General features: G+C 39.1%; 1 protein-coding gene across 2 annotated transcripts in view; it reads right to left on the bottom strand.

Moving 5' to 3' along the window:
* Positions 1-16,513, bottom strand: part of LOC110834412 (focal adhesion protein tensin) — a 394,970-nt gene extending 378,457 nt beyond the window's left edge. For both annotated transcript variants that reach the window (XM_087352426.1, XM_087352421.1), the window contains exon 1: positions 15,581-16,513. In XM_087352426.1, coding sequence (XP_087208552.1) covers positions 15,581-15,661 — 81 coding nt within the window. In that variant the 5' untranslated portion in view covers positions 15,662-16,513. The remainder of the gene's footprint in view (positions 1-15,580) is intronic.
* Positions 16,514-20,206: the final 3,693 nt, after the last annotated feature.

Below are 20,206 nucleotides of genomic sequence, written 5' to 3' on the forward strand. Positions count from 1 at the left end.
CATAAATTAATACTAATATTGAAACATTATTAAGAGAAAATCAGAGTCAAATATATCACTATTCGTTGATTTTGTTAAAGAATATAATTGAACAATGTGAGAACCTATTTATAAGCAGTTAATAACACTTTTAATAAACTGCATAAAGTTTCAATAATTTGTCCCCATTTATAGCCTTACAGCAGGAAAATCGATAATCAAGTGTGAATTTTGCCTTTGGTCCGCTGACCTAGAATCGCTTTCATTTTGAAGAGCAGCATTTGTCAGAGCGCAAATCCAGTAAATTACAAAAGTTTCTGTCGGTATTTTCCGTAATCCTATAGGAAATTACATCTCTATCTGGTGTCGAGGTTACGAATGTGTGAAATCATATCTCTATTCCGACATACGTACTCATGGCAACGTTACCTTTACCTAATTGAAAATATTTGTCACACACAACTATCTTATGCAAAACATTACCAATCCATTCATTTTAAAGAGTTGAAGTGTGCATTTCTGTTTAGAATAAATGAATTCTTAATGATTTGCACAAGAGCGTTGTGTGTGACGGTAAGATTTACACTTAGTTGAATAAACCACTTCAGGATTCTTACCTACAAGCTAACTATACGTCTACCTTCACAAAAAATAAGCCTACATCTTATTTCAAGTCCCGGTTAATAAGTCAGGTCTACTTCTTATATAGCAGATTGCTGGTTCGAATCTCAACCGAGGTCCCTGTCGTCGGTACATTCAAACTATTGCTGGGACAGTAACTAAGTGCAAATCTATACCGCTAAATTTAAATTCATCCCAATTAGTCGTTCATAATTGTTCATCTATTACATAACTTTGGCCTTTGACAAAAAGTCTTTAAATACATTAAAACATGAATTTTGTGGTTTATATCAAGGTCATGCCAAGGCCACACCAATGTCAGGAAAATCTAGTTACTACAGGCATTTGAAATTTCAAGGTCATAATAAGGACATACGATTTCTTGACGAACCGTATGTCTGGAAACGGCCGAGGTTATGTCAAAGTCAGGCCACGGTTAGGTCAAGGTCCCATTAATCTTGCCGAGACTTAAACCCAGTACCTCCGGAATTCGATACAGCACTGCTAAACAGTAAGCCCGCACCGTAACAATCCGTGTGTCACGCAAGGGTCACTGGATTTTGTCTTCAGTCTGCATTCACGTGTCTGAATCCAATTCTCTGGATCTTCAAATCACGTCCTATTTTAGAGCCATCAGAGAATCTTCCTCGAGTTTATTTGTGTACACAGCTAACCATCTGAAGGAGCACTTTGACATTATACGAGTCTGTTCCGCTCTGTGCCATGCAGCCATGTCAAATATAACTACGAAAAGCGAAGCTACTAAGCTAATTTAGAAGTCTTCTCAGTGCATTAAGCAGGCAATATAAACTTTTAAAGTTTTCCTTAACTTTGACAAATTAGAACAAGTCATGTTATAATAGACGATTGGGTTTTGCTGGCCCAGGACAGGGACTGGTGAATGGCTTTCGTTAATTCTGTGTTGAACCTTCGGGTTTCATAATCCATCTAATTAGTTTGTCAAGCTATAATTAGAGCAGACGGTAATAAACATTCTTGTCTATACTGCTCATCAGCTACACCAGCAATGTACGCTCGCTCTATTCCAGAACTGACGCTAAGACCTCTTCATTTGCACAGTCGGCTTCCAAGTCAAAGGATGAAATGACATAGCTTCACTTTATAGGATACTTGCCCACGCTCTGTGTTAACGACAAAGTGTGTATACTTAACGAAGGTTACAGAGCTACAGGACTTGCTTTCATAATTAAACCTACTAGAAGCCAATAGGAAATTCAAAATAACAGATGAACTTTCAGATTCTCATGGAGGCAAATATGACGAATATGACATGTCTTCTAGAATGTTACGCCATGTAGTCTGACAGAACATGACCGACGTTTCAGAGGTGCTTCCCTGAAACTTAGGTGCATTTCTACCTAACTACACGGCATAATGACTGAGAAAACAGCCATCTCGGAAAGAACGTTTCGGAGATTGATAAGAAGTGCTTAAGTCAAATGTAATTTGTGTGACTTCAACTGCTCTTACCGAACAGCAACAAATTACAGTCATTACCACTTCTCTACGAACGTGTTGGCGCAGCTTTAAATTTAAACGGTGTTTAAATACAAACCTATAAGAAACAATGTAGTTCAACCTAAAATTTATAGAAGGTGAAAAATGTCAATAATGTGTGAAGGATCCATCAACATATGAATGAGTTCATTGATAATTTATTCTGCTCCAGACAAGTTTCGGCCCACCACGGCCATCAACATGGATATATATTACTTCTTACAAAACATGCTGCTTCTCATAGTAAAAAGTAAACTAAAGTTTGTCCCGCTATACGTCATGTAGGCGTTTGGGGGGAGTGGAGGTATAGCTCCTCTCTTCCTTGACCTCGGCACTAGATGGGGGTGATTGGTCAGCATCACGCCCCGGCCGGATTTACCCCCGGCAAAGGACCCCGGTACCCATTGTAGAGGAGGCTGGGTGGGCCCCAGAGCCGGTCTGGACGCAGAGGCTAGAGGAAAAATCCTCTGCCCCCGTCGGGGATCGAACCCCGGTCGTCCAGCCCGTAGCTAATCACTATACTGACTGAGCTATCCCGGCTCACCTCTCATAGTACTATACATTAATATAAAATATGGTTATTAACAATGGGAAAAGTAGAAGTAAACATTAATAAAAAGGAAGCATTATTAATTAAAGGGTGTTAAAATATTGGTGATCATCAAACACCTTTTCATGAAATGACTGTCTTCAGTCTTCTACCGTGCAGACTGGTAGAGGTTTGCCGACGTTTCAGATGTGCTTGCTGCCTCCATCATCAGGATAATCGTACTTGTATTATTGATATCGGAAGAGGAAAAGAATAACAGTCATAGTCCTAAAATAGTGTAATGTTCGTGGACTAAAATACAAAGCTAATGCTCTTTAAAAATACGACATATTTCGACAGCGACAATAGTAACATTTCCTACTCTTAACTTGTAACGTAGATGGGTAATTATGTCTAATTAACTATCATGTGAATTTTATACACTATAAGCGTTGGGACAACCAATCAGAACGTGCAACACGGTAAGAACAAAGGGCAATGCCGCCCCTGCATCTTATTGCCACATTGAATATCAAAATCTCTTGGAGAGAAACTCAAACATAAATCAAAAGCACCAAGACAGCTATTACATTTAATATTGTCAACGCGATCCATTGGTCACTGTCGTTGAATACATAACACATTTTTAGTAAATGTATGACAAGCATTTGAAACTCAGAACGCCAAACTAAAGGATGCATATAAAATAACGCAATAAAATTAAACTGGAAAAGTATCCCGTTAATTGAAGTCTGAAGGTTCCGGACGATGGTGTGTCATAATATGAAAGCTGAATCTAGCTTCCGAAACGTCGTAGTTTTATTATTTTATAATTCACACTATGGTCAAAGTCCAGGAAAATAATTTCACATATCCGGTTCATTTTTTAGCGAAACTTGTGGCTATCCACGAAGCCTTTCTATCTTCATCAAGTCTCTCCAAACGAAACATAAACTTGAACTAATTATATACTGACGCCTTCCAAATCCTTAGCCACCGAGTTACTCGTGACCTACTTCACATAACTGCCACAACAGGATATGTAACTCAAAAAAACGTCATGAAGACGTATGGACACCGAAGGGGTATGGTTTCACTAATTAAAATACATCTCTGTAGTTATTTTCGTGCTAAAATGACCCTCCTCCAGCACTGGCAACCTTTGAACTAGGGGCTAATAAGTATACCAACTCCATGTAACTTAGGCGGTCAATAAATTCCGCATTTTTTATAGAACCAAAAAATTCGGCGTAGGGTCCACAAATTATAATCTTTCTATCACGTTCTCTCGGAATTTCTCAGCTTTCAATTCGGAACAACTTATTTCTCCAAGGCAATTTCTGCTACCGTTCTAGAAAACCTTTACCGGTGTCTGGGTGCTTTCCTAGATGTTTATCCATTAAAATTCTCTACACACTTCTTTTTATCCAGTCACAGCTAATGCACCCTTCTTAATTTATTTACCCCAGAACAAAAGATGTGCTACGGACAGTAACACACCGTTTATTCATATTCTTTTTCTTACTTCCACTGATTACGTCAAAGCGTTTACAACTCCATAACATTTTTCTGAATGGGTTTGTTCCCTGCGTCATTTTGGTTCATCCACAGACAGCTCTCTTTCCTGTCAAATGTAATACATCTTCTGACCTTCCTTAAAATTTAATTTTCGCTGCATGAATTCTAACAACTTCTAGGTTCTCCATAACCACAGCTTCATTCCATAGGCCTATAATGGCATTATTTTATAAAATGTTAACTATTTTCATATTATGTTTATTTTCCCACATATGCCTTAACCCTTTGCGGTCCATTTTAAATACCACCACGTCTCTCTGCTGGTCTATTTAAATGCCACTAAGCTGTATACATTGAACTACTATTATGTACAGTTTTGATTTTCTTTTTAACTTGCATAAAACGGAAGATACTTTGCTAAATATGGTGAAAATATGTTCTGAGAGGATCACAGTTCCTCTTGTTTGAATACTGACCGTCTGAAATATCTTTCACGGACTGTACCACTGTCGCTAGTGAGATGCGTAATAAGTGGTGCCTTCTTGCTTCCTGTCGTTTGGTAGAGAATAACGCAAGTCCAATTCGGTAGATATGATTTTGGCAACGTCTGAACATCTCTTATTGCATGCAGATATACGATGTATAAGCATTGGATTTCATATTCTCAGAGCTGAGTTTCCTTTCGCCCTAATTATTTTCGAAAGGTCAAGATCAAATTCAACATCAGGAAAGTGAAACAGAATGCGAAGTGTAAACGATGAAGTCACTACACACAAAGAATGCTTGATACGAAGACAAGGAATATGCACATGTCAGTGGTAGATTGCTCTATGCGCCAAAAATATTTAAAGAAATAAAATTTCCTACTTGGAAGAGGAATATTTGTTTTATCATTTTATCAGCTATATAATATTTATATTCTAAGTTAATATGACAGCTACATACAAGATGGTATTAATTCACTATACGATGTATAACAAAACACTTGGTGTGGATTCCTGGCTTCCTTCGAAACGTTTCAGACTTTCCTCTCCTGTCTCCTTACACTGTTATCAGGTACACAAAGTCTTACCAGGAAAACTAGGATAGAACTAGTACAAAGAAGAAGGCTTGAATGATATGCTGACACTGTTTGCCAGCCTCAGTTTGACTCCAGATCACGTAAAAGTTCGTAAAATACGTGGCGGACTCAGTCCAACATCGGACCGGAACACGGACATACAAATGTCGGACTCAGTCCGAAAGACACCTCATGTATTTTATTAAGGCCTACGTTCAATCAGCTTCAAAATAAATGTTACAAGGTTTAAGAAGTTACTAGGAACTATTATTCCATTGGCCAACAAAGTTATTACATATTATAATACAGAACATTTTGTCGTATTCTGTACGCATAAAAGCGCTGTAAAACGGGTTGGAGGGAGGTCGGAGTTATTGAGCTGGACGGAGTATTGTCACGTTTCTGTCCTGCGAATAGTTCAGTAGCGTTGGTACATGCACATCGTAATTCGTCCCAAAGGACAGGCGGCTTGCTCGATATATTACACTTGTTTATTTTATAATGCAGTGCTTAATGCATGAATCGATGTTTAATGGCAGCAAGATGATTATAGTGGTAGCTGCCTGGTCTTGAAGCTGGTCTGTAAAATGCATATTTGCCTTTGCACAGCAGTACGTCCTCTCTATCTGACGTCCTCGACTTTCCTCTCCGAAAATGTTCAGCAAATCTTAAAGAATATGAACCAGAAACTGTTGTCCCTCCCCGAAGATGGAAGTAGTATATCACTCTGAAACGGTGGTCTCTACCTGCGAGTCCACACAACATTACAACCCAGAATACCCTCATTGATATCACCACCGTGAAAATTAATAAAGCCAGTCAGGAGTGCAATATCACAAAGAACATAGCCAAATAATTGATGTAGGATTCTCAAGAGTGTGCAGGCCATCTTTTTTTAACTCTTTCTTCTTCGGCTACAAATCGGTGAACCCTAACTTTATTTCGTGGTTTCCGATTAGTCCCACGAAAGCCACTGTTGGACGAAGAGTTTGTTATGACACGAAGTGACTCCCTACATTTCCGTCCCCCCCACACCCATTTTCGTTGTTTTTCTACCCCTCCTCCTTCCATCGGGGCTGCCCACTCCTCAATTAAATCGATTTCGAATCGCCCCTCGCCCGTCTACTCATTCGTCGGAATGAAACAGTCCTATGCATCCACACTTACTGACGATTTGACACTGGCAGTTTCTGAGAACTACACAATAAATTTTCTCTTTGCACAGATGGTACCCTCTTCATACAAACTTCTAAAGAGGTCGTATGATGCAAGTTCAGAGCTACAGACAAACACACGCACTTTTCAGTTCATGCCAACTTCTCATTAAACTAAGCACAACTTCATTTACTCGCGCGCGTCGTGTGCTTATGGAAAAATCCTAAGAAAAATAGTAGATTAACGTAGGACATAAAATACATACTTCATCAATCAAATTGGCGCGGGGTCTGACTTACAGGTTGAGATTTCGGCCTGGGAAACACACATCCTGACATGCTTGTCGTGGTGTTTCACAGTCCCTACATATATATGCTTGGACACTGCATTCAAATAGGCCACGACATCTAGTTTAAAACCATTCCTTGAAAGCTGTTATCAATCAACTATACAATTCAATTCTACGTACACTTCGGAAACTACAGAAAGCAGTAAGAATAATTAAAATTATAAAGTTTATTAATACTTAAATGCTCATATACCAAAATAATTTTATCACTCTTTGTAACGTAGAATTTCCCACAACTCTTTCTGCTGTTAAAATAATTTCAATGTCTGGCCCCCGGTACAGCGAGATTCAGTTCATCCAGCTGGCTGGACAGGTTTACTCTGAAGGTTTCCCTGATTACTCTGAGCACAATCTGGGTTTATAGCTTACATTTAGGATAAGACGGGCGAGATATGTAAAAAATGTATACAAAATGTTATTCGTTAATCCTGAAGTGAAGAGAGAACTTGAAAGACCTAAGCATAGATTGGAGAATAACACGAAACGGATCTTAAAGAAACGGGACGAGGGTGTAGAATAGACTCACCTGGTTCAGAACAGGGTTCAGTGCCCGTCTCTTTTGAAAGTGGCAATGAACCTCGAGGTTTCATAAAAGGGAGTGGCATTTATTGAATAGTTAAGCGACTATGCTTCATGGACTTGTATACCACTTTAATTCATTCCTCCTGGGCACAATGCCTTCTTTCTGACATAGGCCTTCTATACAAACAGTTCATATAATTATGTTTCTTATTGTGTAATACAGGAGTTCTCATCCTCTGAAGGCTTTATACCACGCCCCCCAAAAAAGAAAAATTAATTTAAATTTCATGGCAAACAGGTTCACATATAAATTATTTCTTTAAGCACTGACTCGCTATTTCTATTAATTATTAACTTCACATTAGATATTTTAATCTAGGTACCAGCTACGTTTTCATTACACAGAGTGACACAATATTACAAAAACCGGAAAACCGCAGGTTTAAACCCCTGAATTATATTTCCTTCATTTTGCTTACTATAAATACTTTTGAGATGTTCGATTAGCTGCGTGTTTGACAATCGGGGTTCGATTCCTGGAGTGAGAGTAATGTTTCTGTTCGTTACCGCGTCGAGACTTGGTCTCAGACCCACTCAGATCCTATATAAGAGTTTCAAACTCCTTCGCCGAAGATAAGGCAGCTGGAATCTGCAGCTAATCAGTGCCCTCTCTCTGATGCTAATATAAGAACGTGTGTTAACTCCCTCCAACACTGACGCACAGAGACAACCAACTTTTACCTCTTTTCTTTTAGGCGCTCCATGTGTTTCGTTATCCTCGAATGAAATCCACCATGAAAACCATTCTTTTGTCAAACACGGCGTCACGTTCGCATATTCTTAATGAAACGGTCTGTATAATTAATCCCATTATAATCAACAGTATGCAAACTGAGAACGACAGAGGATGACTAAATGAGTACCCGTGTACGCTGAAATCACTAATTCAAAGCCTCTTGCACAGGAATGAAGTGCGTGACGGAAAATGGTGTTCCCGATGAGACGACAGCCCTCCGCACATTCTGGGTTGAGTCTGACGTTCTATTATCAGTATAAAGAGAGTTACCATGGTAACTAGAAGAAATTTTCCTCTGAACCTTAAAGAGTTTCACTGAATGCATTTTTAAATGTTCGTATTGCAAACACAAGAGTAAAAACACGTGTCCTGCTCAGAGTTGGCACCGTATTTTCTCAAATTCGTCCTTTATACCCCAATCTATTCAATGCGCGGAAAGAACTTAACGAAAAATTAAAGGGACAAAATCGTGCGTTATACGTCCGTTAGAAGTATGGAGCAAGCGGATCATATACTGTGCAAACTAAAAAAAAAATATTTCTCAGCAGAGATACGTTGTACCTCGCGGTTCTTAGGTAATGTTTTGGTTCGCGAAATATGTGCGTTTGTTTACCTACACAGAGCCTACTGTAAGCCATTAATAGATTTATGTACACAACAGGCCTATAAAATGTCTCACTTGCAAGACAGTTCCAACAGAAGACATGATTTAGACAAATACACGTCATTTTTTAAACACTTAGACAAAGTTATGGATATTTGTTTTGGAATTTATTAATTTCACGCTAACAAGGAAGGGTTAACTTGCACAACAGTTCTCGCTGTTTTGATGTATCGCATTCAATTTAAACTACATCATAAAAGCACTTTTAAAACCGGACGTCACTGTACCCACGTGAGGGGGTAATGAGAAATGAGTATAAAATTTTGGTCGGAAAGCCTGAGTGGGGTAGATGGGAAGATTATATTAAATTGGATTATAAGGAAACTGTTTTAAAGTGTAAACTGAATTCATCTGGACCGATGGCGGGCTCTTGTGAACACAGTAATGAATCTTCGTGTTCCATAAAAGGCGGGAAATTCCTTGACTAGCTGAGTTACGCTTGGCATCGCAATAAGGGCTCTGCTCCACGTAGTAAGATATCATTGTACCACTTCATGTTTCTATCAGCATATTAAGTTCAGTGTTTAATCGCAGATGATATTGATCTACTAATATAATAGCCAATGTCCGTCACGCTCGACTGCGAGAGTAGCCGTTCCAGCGACGTGGAATGAATTGAAATGATATTCTGACTGTGGAGATTCTGACAGCAAGAAATGCAAACGAGGCTATGGTGGTTCCTATGGTGGGGTCTGGCGGAGTCTGTTTGGCGGGAGTGTGGAATATGGAGTGAAGCGGTCGGTTTTCTGGCAGGAATCTGACTACAGTGGCCGTGATTTTTTCATATTAAATTTGCAACACAAATAAATTTTATCACAAAAAAGGTCGTCGTCAAATTCGACGGATTAGATTACTACTTTGGAACTGAGATAACTCTTGCAGCTGACTACAACCAATGCCGAATTGCTGAGTAGAAACCTAGGTGAATGGTGCTCGAATGTCACCTGAGAACGTGTACTGTGACATTTTGTCGTCACCCTAGTCAACAGCTGCTGGAAAATTAATAATTCGTAAGGTATATATTCGCCTTTGTGTGTGTATGAGCGCGTGAATGTGTTACTGAGTATTCTTAACGTGGAGAAGTGGGTGTGTAGGCGAGCGAATGAACGTTACTACAACAGTTAACATCACTTTTTATGCAATTACGTCTCCAGGTACAGAAGTCACACTTTGGTTCACAAATCTTCAGTACATGTACAACCATGAAACAACAAAAAATACCACACGAACAGCGACATCTATAGTCTAAATCATATTATTAGTGTTTATAGTATGTTTATCGTATATGCTTTACTAAATATGTCAGGAAATTTCCAGAATACGGTGCTGTTCTTACTGGGTATCTCTCTTTTGAGTGGTGATTTGTCAGCATGGTGGTCGCTTTATTCATCTCTCTCATTTCTTCAACACTGTAAATAAGCGGTGAACAGCAAAATACTCATTAAATGCGCACGCTTAAAATCCAGTTATCACGGACCTACCGTCTCACCAGGTGTCTTGTAAGGCCGACAAACGAAACGTCTTGGCTTGGGAGACATCTGACGCACATCACCGTACGCAACGCTCCATATGTGCCTTCCCTCCACTCCGGGGGGTGGGGGGGGAGGGTGTGGGTCCCTAATATTCCTTCAACAAGTTATAACACTCACGTGGCGTTTTCCCAACGACGCATGAAACTTGATCAGCTTCCTCACATCTGTACGCTTCAAGCCAGCTTGCACTTCCCTCTGCATTGTTCAGACCATATGAGCCCAAAGTGCGACGTGGTGTTTGCAGTAAGGCTACAACTGGAAATACCCCTCGTACGCACATGCGCACAAAGTACAAACCGTATTGCAGAAAGTTTTTCCAGAAATCTTTAATTTTATTCAGTGTTTCAATGTACTTGTGGTTTATTGAGAATAATCTTTATCGTATTATTAGCAAAATGGCACCTAAACCCAATGCTAATTTGGAGTATATTGCTAAGCTTCTAATTTGAGTTCTACAGAAAGTCTCTAAAACAATCAATTTTATTTCGGTGAGATTTCAAAAAAATTCTAAGTTGAAGAATGTGAAGACAACTGATAGTAATTTACCGACGTTTCAGAGGTGCAGTAAGCACCTATCAGATTACACAACGCAACATTCCATTAAACAGTAGTCTTAAATTTCATTTATCTTTAATTTTATTTACAGAATTGTCTGATGCCCCACACAGAGTAGTTTTAGAGTTGATACAAGCAATCCCCCCGGGGGGGGGGGGGAGACTGATGGACAGGCGTATAATTTCTATAACAGACGTTCTTACTACCACAATTTGCGTTTATAGCAACTGAAAACGATTTGTGTACAAAGAGGCGGAGTTTTAAAATTAAGTTTAGAAACCCGGTCCATTCATCGAAATTAAATCCTCTGCGGTCAAGTGCGAAGAAAGAAAAACAAACTGATTTTTTGAGATTTTCACGAAGATGAGAGTTCATAATATGGTCTCTCGATTATTATATCGTATTTCTACCCTAGAGACCGGAAAAGTATGTTCTTCTGAGCCTCTTATAACCACTACAAGACTACACAAAAACATCACAATCGGAAAAAAACAAATTCTCTCTTAAGGGTTGTATTCTCAGTCCGGAAATGTACTACATAACATCATTTTATTTATTTATACGGCCGCTCAAAAATGTACTGCGTCATCCCTGCGGTATTTATAAGAAATGAAGAAAACATCATCGAGTATTCTAAAACGAAACTACTATGTTTCGGGACCTTACTCTGCTTCCGTCTTCAGGCGAAAATTTCTGCTATGTTGGATCCCAATCCCTGGACCGGGATTAGCCCTTCTATCGGATCCAACGCAGCAGGCATTTTAACCTTAATAAGGAACGACAGTCTACTCCCGAAACGTAATTGTTTCGTTTTACAACACTGGAGGTTGTATTAAGTCCATACAAACAGCATTAATAAATGTAATGCAACATCGTTAGAACCCACAGGAGTTACACCATTAGAACATGTCCATAGTTTAAAATTTAACATAAATTAAATAAAACATCCGCATCGTAAATTAAATTTTATAGAAGTAATTTACGCAAAAAGAATTATGTAACATAGCCACGTCGTACTTAATTTATGTTGAAGGTAAATAAATTACATTTATTTCATAACACATACAATTTGCTACATTATATTTTCCTTGAAACTGGGGAGCTAATGAGCCTTTGTCCATCCCTCAGACGATACACGAGTAAATACGGAGCAGCAGTGGAGTTATAATGACGGGGGAGAATCGAAAGACTCTAAGAAAAACTCGTCCCAGTGCAACTTCGTCCACCTCAAATCCCAAATGGACTTACTCGGACACGAACGCCGGCCTTCGCGGTTAGAATCTGGCCACTAACCATCTAAACCACAGGAATATGCTACATTCAGTTTTCGCTCGCATCTCCCAAACAGTGAATCTCTATCGAAACTTCAATTAATTTTCTGTTATGAATATGCGAGAGTCTGAGAAAAGTTTATTCAAGATCTGGAGTTCTTAAAGTGATTGAACGAAATGAAGTCTTCTCAGGTGATGAGTCGTAACAGAACAGAGTGAACCTCCAAAATTTTGGAGACTCCCTCTGCATCCATCAGTCTTTTGTGATAAGTTGACAGTCGCTGATCAAGTAATCACCACCTGATGGACGTTCTCTGAGTCGGTGGAAATTCATTCTAAAAAGACTTGGCTGATAGCCCGAGATTTCAATGCAGAAAACACTGATCTATGGACAGCAGAATATAATGTAAGATTTATGACAGCGAGAATGCTAAATTTCTTCTATACTACGAGAGACGAAAGACGGGAGGTGATAGAACTTGGTACTAAAAAGTAGGAAACTATGCGAAATACGGCATTTCATGCTAAAATGCATTCCTTTTCGTAAATAAACATAGGCCACACCATGTTTTACATGCAACGCAAGATTTCAAGAACTACACTTGATGCTCAGCTTTTAGCACAACACATATTTACGAGTGTAACATGTCAACTGTTCTTACGCATTCTTTGCACTAAAAGCGTATAAATTTACTACAATGCGGAGGTCCTGTTTTTCTGTCTATAAGTATTTGTCTCCGAACTCATGGAATGTCACTTCATAACCTGGAAGTCCCTCAGTTGCTCAAGAAAATTTCACGTCTCTTATGGACCCAGAACTGTGTCCACAAAAGGCCATCAATGGGTCCTATGCTGAGAAACATAAATCGAATACGCTCCCTGACATCACATTTCTTTAAAATTCAATTTAATATTATCCTCACACGTTCGCCTATTTCCTATAAGTAGTCACACCCCTTCACGTTATTCAACAAAAATTAAGTCTCTTAATTTATCAATTTTAATCACTTTGCTCGGGAGACGTAGACGATGTTAATCGTTTCAATTTTAAGTACATATTGCTTAAAGAACAATTCAATCAGCGGTAAGCAGTCTTGACTGCTAATAAAACGTCATTAAATAACACAGCATACATAGACGCGCACTATTGAAAAAAAAAACAATTCAGAGACAATTATGGCCTGCGCAGGAAATGGCATTAAACTGAACTGGGACGAAGCCCGTCCTTTTGATAACAGCAAATAAAAATACGACTCACATTGTGGCAATGTCTGTAAACTTTCACAAACAAAACGCAATTTCATATTTTGGTTTCAATAGGCCTTCAAACAAAAGCTCGTTAAGAGTACAATATGCTACGCAGCTTTGACGATAAAAAACCTGCGCCCTATTCACTGTACCAACAAAATAGAGGCCGAAATATTACACACGCCGTTAAATTTCCACTTGCCCCTAGCGCAAAAATCAAGATAAGGGCCTACCGTGTCAATACACAAATTAGTTTCTTAGTCTATTTATATACCTAAACACTCTTCAACTGCAATACTTAAACTGCGTCGAATGGGGGAAGTATGCAGAAGAAATCTGTCGTGGCCTGTTTTAAGATAATATTCCAGAACTTGCCTTGAAGAAGTGAGAAAAACCACGACCTCAGCAAAGACAACCGGAATTGTGACCGACAATCGAACCCGAAACTCCCAGGATACAAGAGTTCTAACCACTGAGCACGTCGTGTTATTAGCGTTACACGAATCCAGTTTTTACAGGCCAGTTCTCCATCCAATGTTTGCCATTTTATATTCAAGTGTTATTATTAATGAGATTTGAGTTTCTCACGACCAAAAAACAGACATCGACAATATCACTGTCACTGCCATAAAGCTTTTCGTATGTCTAAGCACCATTCTATTAATGAAAGAAAAGGGAGAAATCCATGCTTTCATACCTTGGAACTAGATCGAGGCGATTAGTGAGCTTAAAGCTCCTGCCGTTTTACTCTCGAGGTCGGTTCACCGCCACCCATCTGCCAATCAGTTCTGGCAGAGTTCGAACGCGGCAGTGCTGAGCGTCGGTATGTTATATGTTGCATACAACTTTCGATAACATAAAATTTCTAATTACGGTACTCTTCTGGGTGACAGGAACACCGAAACTGGAGTAAAGTCGTTAAATAACCAAACACTCGATCTCTTTCAACACTTAACGCCTCGTGGTTTTACTCAAGGTCTGACGTGTGGTGGATGACTGACGACGTATTGCAAGATTCCGATTAGCTCAGCTAACGTGTTCCTGACTTTTACACAGCTTAGTCCTGAGAAACAACCAGCTGGTACATCGCTCCCCTTGACGGCAAACACTATTACTTTAACAGCAGTAATAACAATAAACAAGTTAGGAAATGTACGCATACGTAACGATTCTAACTCGTTCTCCAATGTTTGACCTTCGTGAAAGGCCGAGCGCAGAAACGCGGATGGGAAATATAGTTCCCCCTACTTTTGTCTGATTTCGGCCAAAATTGTAACGAGTCAACAAATTTTGGTGAAAAGCTTTAATATCCATGTAACGGTCGAGTTGTTACATGAAAGCACATGGCCAGATACACAAACATTACAAAGCTAATAGGCGCATTTCTGCGAGTTTTAGTTGGGAACACACCCAAAGAACTAAAGATGTCCTTGCAGTCTACTTAATTAAGCAAAGCACCATGAACAGATAGTCTATGGGGAAGGGGTTGATGTATGTGGTTCAGTCTTAATATCGGCACCAGATGAAGTGATTGGGTTAAATTTATGTTCTGGCATCTTTGCACTCACAGAAAGAGGTGCCTACATTGGCGTCAGAACCGGTCTGAACGCGGTGGCGAAAAGAAATTTCCGCCCTTTTCAGACACCGAACCGAGAACGTCTAGCCCACAGCCAATCCCAATACTTACCGAACTCTTTTATCCTACGTAATAACAACAACAACAACACGTCAAAACCCTATGATCGTCATAAAGGATCTGCATACCAGAACAGAATTTGTAAATTCACATTTAACTTAACAGTCAGTAACAGACAGACTTAATAAACACAACATAGTACGTACATTTTTAAACTATCCCTTTACAAAAACTGCACGTAAAATTACATTTTTAGGTAGAGCGCGGAAATATTAAGAGATTTTGGAACAAAAGATTACTTTAGTCTAAGGTTTTCTGATGAAGATGTGGTATTAAATTACTTGACATTTTCGTTTGCTTATAAGTTAAAAATCACGTTAAAATATACTACCTCATCATTTGGGTCCGTGGAAATAAATGTATTCCAATATATTCGACTAATCTCGTTGTACAGATGATTAAAGTAGAGTCAGCTTCCAAACCGTGTCCCCCTCGTATTAAATTATAGGGACAACGATTTACTTATTTCCGTGAATTCGCCGTACCATTAAACCAACCGACGTTTCCAAGGCAAAGCTTACAAGAGATAATCAACCCTGGAGCTGTACTTGGTGGGAGATGCCTTACCTTGAGTAACAGATGAATGGGAGGGCTGATACAGGGTCTCTTCTTTTCCTGATGACAGAGACACGCGTTCAACCAAGGCATGATGATTTCGATGATATTTCGTATTACAAAACCACAATTGAAACTAGTATTATGATGTTTCGCGTTGATAAAATAGTTTGAAATTCACTTTCTTCGATATGACATACTCGATGTCTTCCATATTAAGGCATGTAACACGGTTAACACTTGTTTAAAGCCTTTGTTATCTATAAAATCTATTCCGTCACTATACTGTATATTATGTTGTCTATAAATGGTTAGAAATGTGTTAAAAAGCAACGTTAAGCAGGAAGTCAGCACTAATATTTTGCTCACAAGCCTTCCCCATTTTCGATAAACAGTTCTTAACGTATTATGTTAATAGATATAAAAAACTATATTTCCCTTTCTAAGTTCACAATCACTAACATACCACACAATAAAGCTAGTACCAAAGACTGTTTAACGGTTATGCTAATTTATTACACAGCAGATATCACTTGTTAAAAGCACTTATTAAGCACGCATTAGGCCTAATTACTAGTGTTCGATCATCAAAGCTGTCAAAGCACACGCAAGTTCATAATTCATTATTTAAACTTGAGTCCAGTTATTTAATACTGTAAAACAGATGAAAGGCTAAGATGCTTAATGTCTGATTACTGACTAATTCTTGTTTCGCGTTCTATTCGTCACGTTAGTCTGTAAACGCTAATAAGAAACACTGTGAGTTTTAAAGATGGCTATCAGTTATAAAACCTATTAATTTCATGGAATCCGGTGTTTGGAGCGAAGCTGAAGCGTGTAGCAACCTTGACAGTGACCTAAAAGCAGAACACGCGCGCAAAAGAGTAGACAAGATGGAGTGGCAGCGTGCCTCGACCGCCATGCACGGAAGCCCGCGAAGCACTGAGGCTCTCCTCTGGCCGGCCGGCCGGCCTGCCTGCCTGCTCACTACAGCCAAAACCTGCACAGCGTGCAGCGCGGGCAGGTCTAAAGGGGCAGCAGCTAACCATTCATGAGACAACTAGGGCAGAATGGTTCTGCGCTCGTTAGGTTCATTAATATTTAATAACACTGTTTCAAACGCACAAGTTGGTTCTGCACAGTGCCAAATGAAATTGGGAGATAATCATGAATAAGTAGGTAAGTATTTGGAGAGACTGTGGATAATTAGGGAATATTACAGCCTGAAAAGATAGAAAAATATCAGAAAGCCTTAGGAAAGCCGATAACACAGCTGAGATATTAACTGGGCACCTCCCGAATTCATGTGGTTCGATTATTAGTGTGCTCGAAGAGAGGAATTGGGAATCTTTTATATTCATACCGACTATAACGCTGTTTCCTTGGAGGTCAATCGGTCGAAACGTGAAGCTGATTTGTCTAATGCTAGAGTAGTATATGAATGGAGCTTGGTTCTTATATTATATTCAAATCATACACAGATCAACAACGTTATTGGCGTAGTCTAAATTCTGGTGCCTTAATCACTTTTGTCTTTCTACCTGCATTGAATTTATACGAAATAAGAAAACTCAGACATATGAGGACCTAATGCAATCCCAGGTTGCCTGCACCTCCCAACACCACCACCACCCTGCCCAGGGTCCGTTTCTTGTTCATCTGTCTACTAGCTAAATAGAACAACTGATTGTTCATTAACCATCCTAAAATTCTACGCCAAAAGACTAACAATCCAAGCTACTAATGAGGTCTTAAAATAAACCACAAAGACGTAAACAATGAAGCTCAAACCAAACTTTATCCAAGCCAAATTTTATCAAAAACGGATTGCAAAAAAAAATGTTTCCACTTGAGATAAATTACACGCCTCATTAAGGTCTAAAACAATTATTTCATTTTATCTTATATTTAATAACATACGTGGAAATACAGTTTCTGACTTTCCTGCAATGTAGCGATTCAGATTACAAGAGGTTTGTGTCTGCAACTCGAACTTCAAGGTCAATGATACTCAGCGTCACGTAGAGTACACATTTCCGCTGTAAAGATGCTCGTAATACGTTGTTAAACAATAAAATTCGTACCTGTAAACGAGCTCTCCCCATTTTTGAGCGACATGTGTAATCAAAATAATGTTTACGTTAGAGATGCTGCCACCCGGTGTTTCATTAAGGAACTTGTAGGTCATGGCAGTTCAATTCCTTGCCTTCAGGAGTTGAACATGACGGCCACATAACTCGCTCTTAAACCTTAATTGCTTATTTTGTTAATATTCCGATGTAATAATAATTAATGAGGACGAGGCACTTTGAGTGTTCCAAATTTGTAATTTACAAATGGAAACCACGTAGCGTGGTTTTTCCTGTTGCAATATTGTTGTGGGAGTAAAATGGTGTGGATTTCGAAGGAAACGTACATTTGCACTTTTTCCTTTTATTCTTTCTCCTGTTTCCTAGTATTTTTATACGTGTCTCCCTTTCTTATACTTCCTACATTTTACCCTTACATACATCTCCTTAACCTCCTTCCATTACACTTTCTCCATGTCTTCCATTTATCTTTTTCTGCTTTTCTCCTTATACGCTCATTTTCTACGACCTCCAATGTTATTTATTTTGTCCTCCTGTACCCACATTTTTATATTTCTGTTTCTTTCACCTTCCTGTTTTCATTTATTTCTCTCTGTTCCTCCCCCCCTCTTGCCAGCTTACATTTTATCCTTATATTCCATTTATCATCTCAAACACATGAGAGTAATATACGTGCATATATAAGGCGGTCCTTACTTCTTTCAGCGACTGTGGAAGTGAACATCCCTGGAAAACACAGTCTACGTACACTGGCTTTTACAACTGGGAGATAGTTCAATATGGTGGACATTTAACAAAATGCAATAAAATAAATCTTTGTCTCTCTGCACCGATATCTTCATTGCGATTAGTGTTCAACAACAGAATTACGTATATCTTCAATAAATTGACATCAAGGACAAACATCTACGCAAAATAACAAATGGATTTTTTTAAAATATGGAAAATCCTTTTCATATTTTTTATCTGCCTCTATCATGTGGATCGATTCCGACCCTGAAATCGATTGCTACCGCGTCAACCAATTACTTTTGCAAAAAAAGAAACGTGTGAGAGGAGTGTCCAGGGTAATCGCGTTCGTTCGACCTGAAGCCCTGGCCATGTCTTATGCTTCGTCCTGCAAAAGGGGAAAGATCAACGTTGCGCTATTAAATTACGTAGCCATGAACTCTCCCTATAGTCTGTAAGGGCCACTGCATTACTCGGTCAAGGTCCGCGGGGTGCAGTGGATTTTATAAACGGGGAAATAAAATATACGGTAAAGCAAACTGTTTTGTAAGAAACCATCTGTAACAATTCAGTCCTTTACAGTGGTCAATCCACATCATCACGAAGGCAAAAGTATATGATAAGTCAGACTACAACTAAAAGCTGGTACAAGAAACACATGGAATCGGTCCACAAGGCGTTTTTACGTAACTGACTTATATTGAAATTTTATCAAAATTTATTTTGTTAACTCCCGCTGACAACAATACCAGAGCATTGTGCACACACAAAAGACGTCGTGCATCAGGAAGGTCCTGTGATTGGTCATCTCGACACAGGTCTTCTTGGTTTTCCTCTGTTCTAAACAAGAGCTAAGATAGTTTTCTCATCCTGATGACAGAGGCAGTAAACACCTCTGAAACATCGGCCAATTTCTATTAAACTACAAGGGCACAACATCCAAGAAAAATCCCCCAAATTCAGCTTTCACAGTCATTTTTCAATTTAATTCTATAAAACCTATGCAGCTGATAAAGCATTAAATAATATCCAACTCCAACAGTGCAGGCTGCTCTGTAGATAGGGCCTGACCGCATGGTTACGACTCCATCTCACAGCAGAGTATACAATTACCAAACTATGCGAGGTGGCCCCCCCCCCCCCCCCACAGCCTTCCGGTTTAGTTGAATGAGGGTTTGGCAGTGAGCAACTCTGACCAACATGAGGGCCGAATGGAATGCAAACTGCAAGTAATTTCCGCGTTTGACTTATGACACCTCGGACCACTAGATTCCAAACTGCACGTAGTTGAACCCCCTCACGAAACTATGTAATGTTCTCCAAACCCCTCCTCACCCCCCGACATTTCAGAAATGAAACTTCAAAGAAACAGATAGTCTTTCCTGAGAAGCCAATAGACGCTCAAGTGACTGAGAAAATCGCCCCCTTTCATGAAACCAGAAGATTAATTACCATGCTCAAAAGAGGGCGCCACTAGTCCCCATCTTGGGCCACATGGATCGGTCCATTTTATTTTCTCACACCCTACATCTTTAACATTTATTTTTATACTATTCACCAATTTATAAGCAGAAAAAGAGACACAAACATTTCATAGTTAAGTGTAAAGGTCATTTGAAAATATTTAAATCATTCAAGTATATAAAAACAGCATCAATGCAAATAAGGTTAATAATTAAATTATAAGAATGTATTCAATACATTTTTCTTGGTATTCAGTTCGTACACTTTTATCATCTCGTCTACTTTCCAGAACAATAAAGATCAGGAAATATAAATCAACTTTGCCAGTCCTTTATATACTTTTGAAAAAAGTTCT

This window comes from Zootermopsis nevadensis, unplaced genomic scaffold (genome assembly GCF_977971745.1).
Source record: "Zootermopsis nevadensis isolate Lab colony 2312 unplaced genomic scaffold, Znev_1.0 Znev_ptg000021l, whole genome shotgun sequence".
Classification (NCBI taxonomy): domain Eukaryota; kingdom Metazoa; phylum Arthropoda; class Insecta; order Blattodea; family Termopsidae; genus Zootermopsis; species Zootermopsis nevadensis.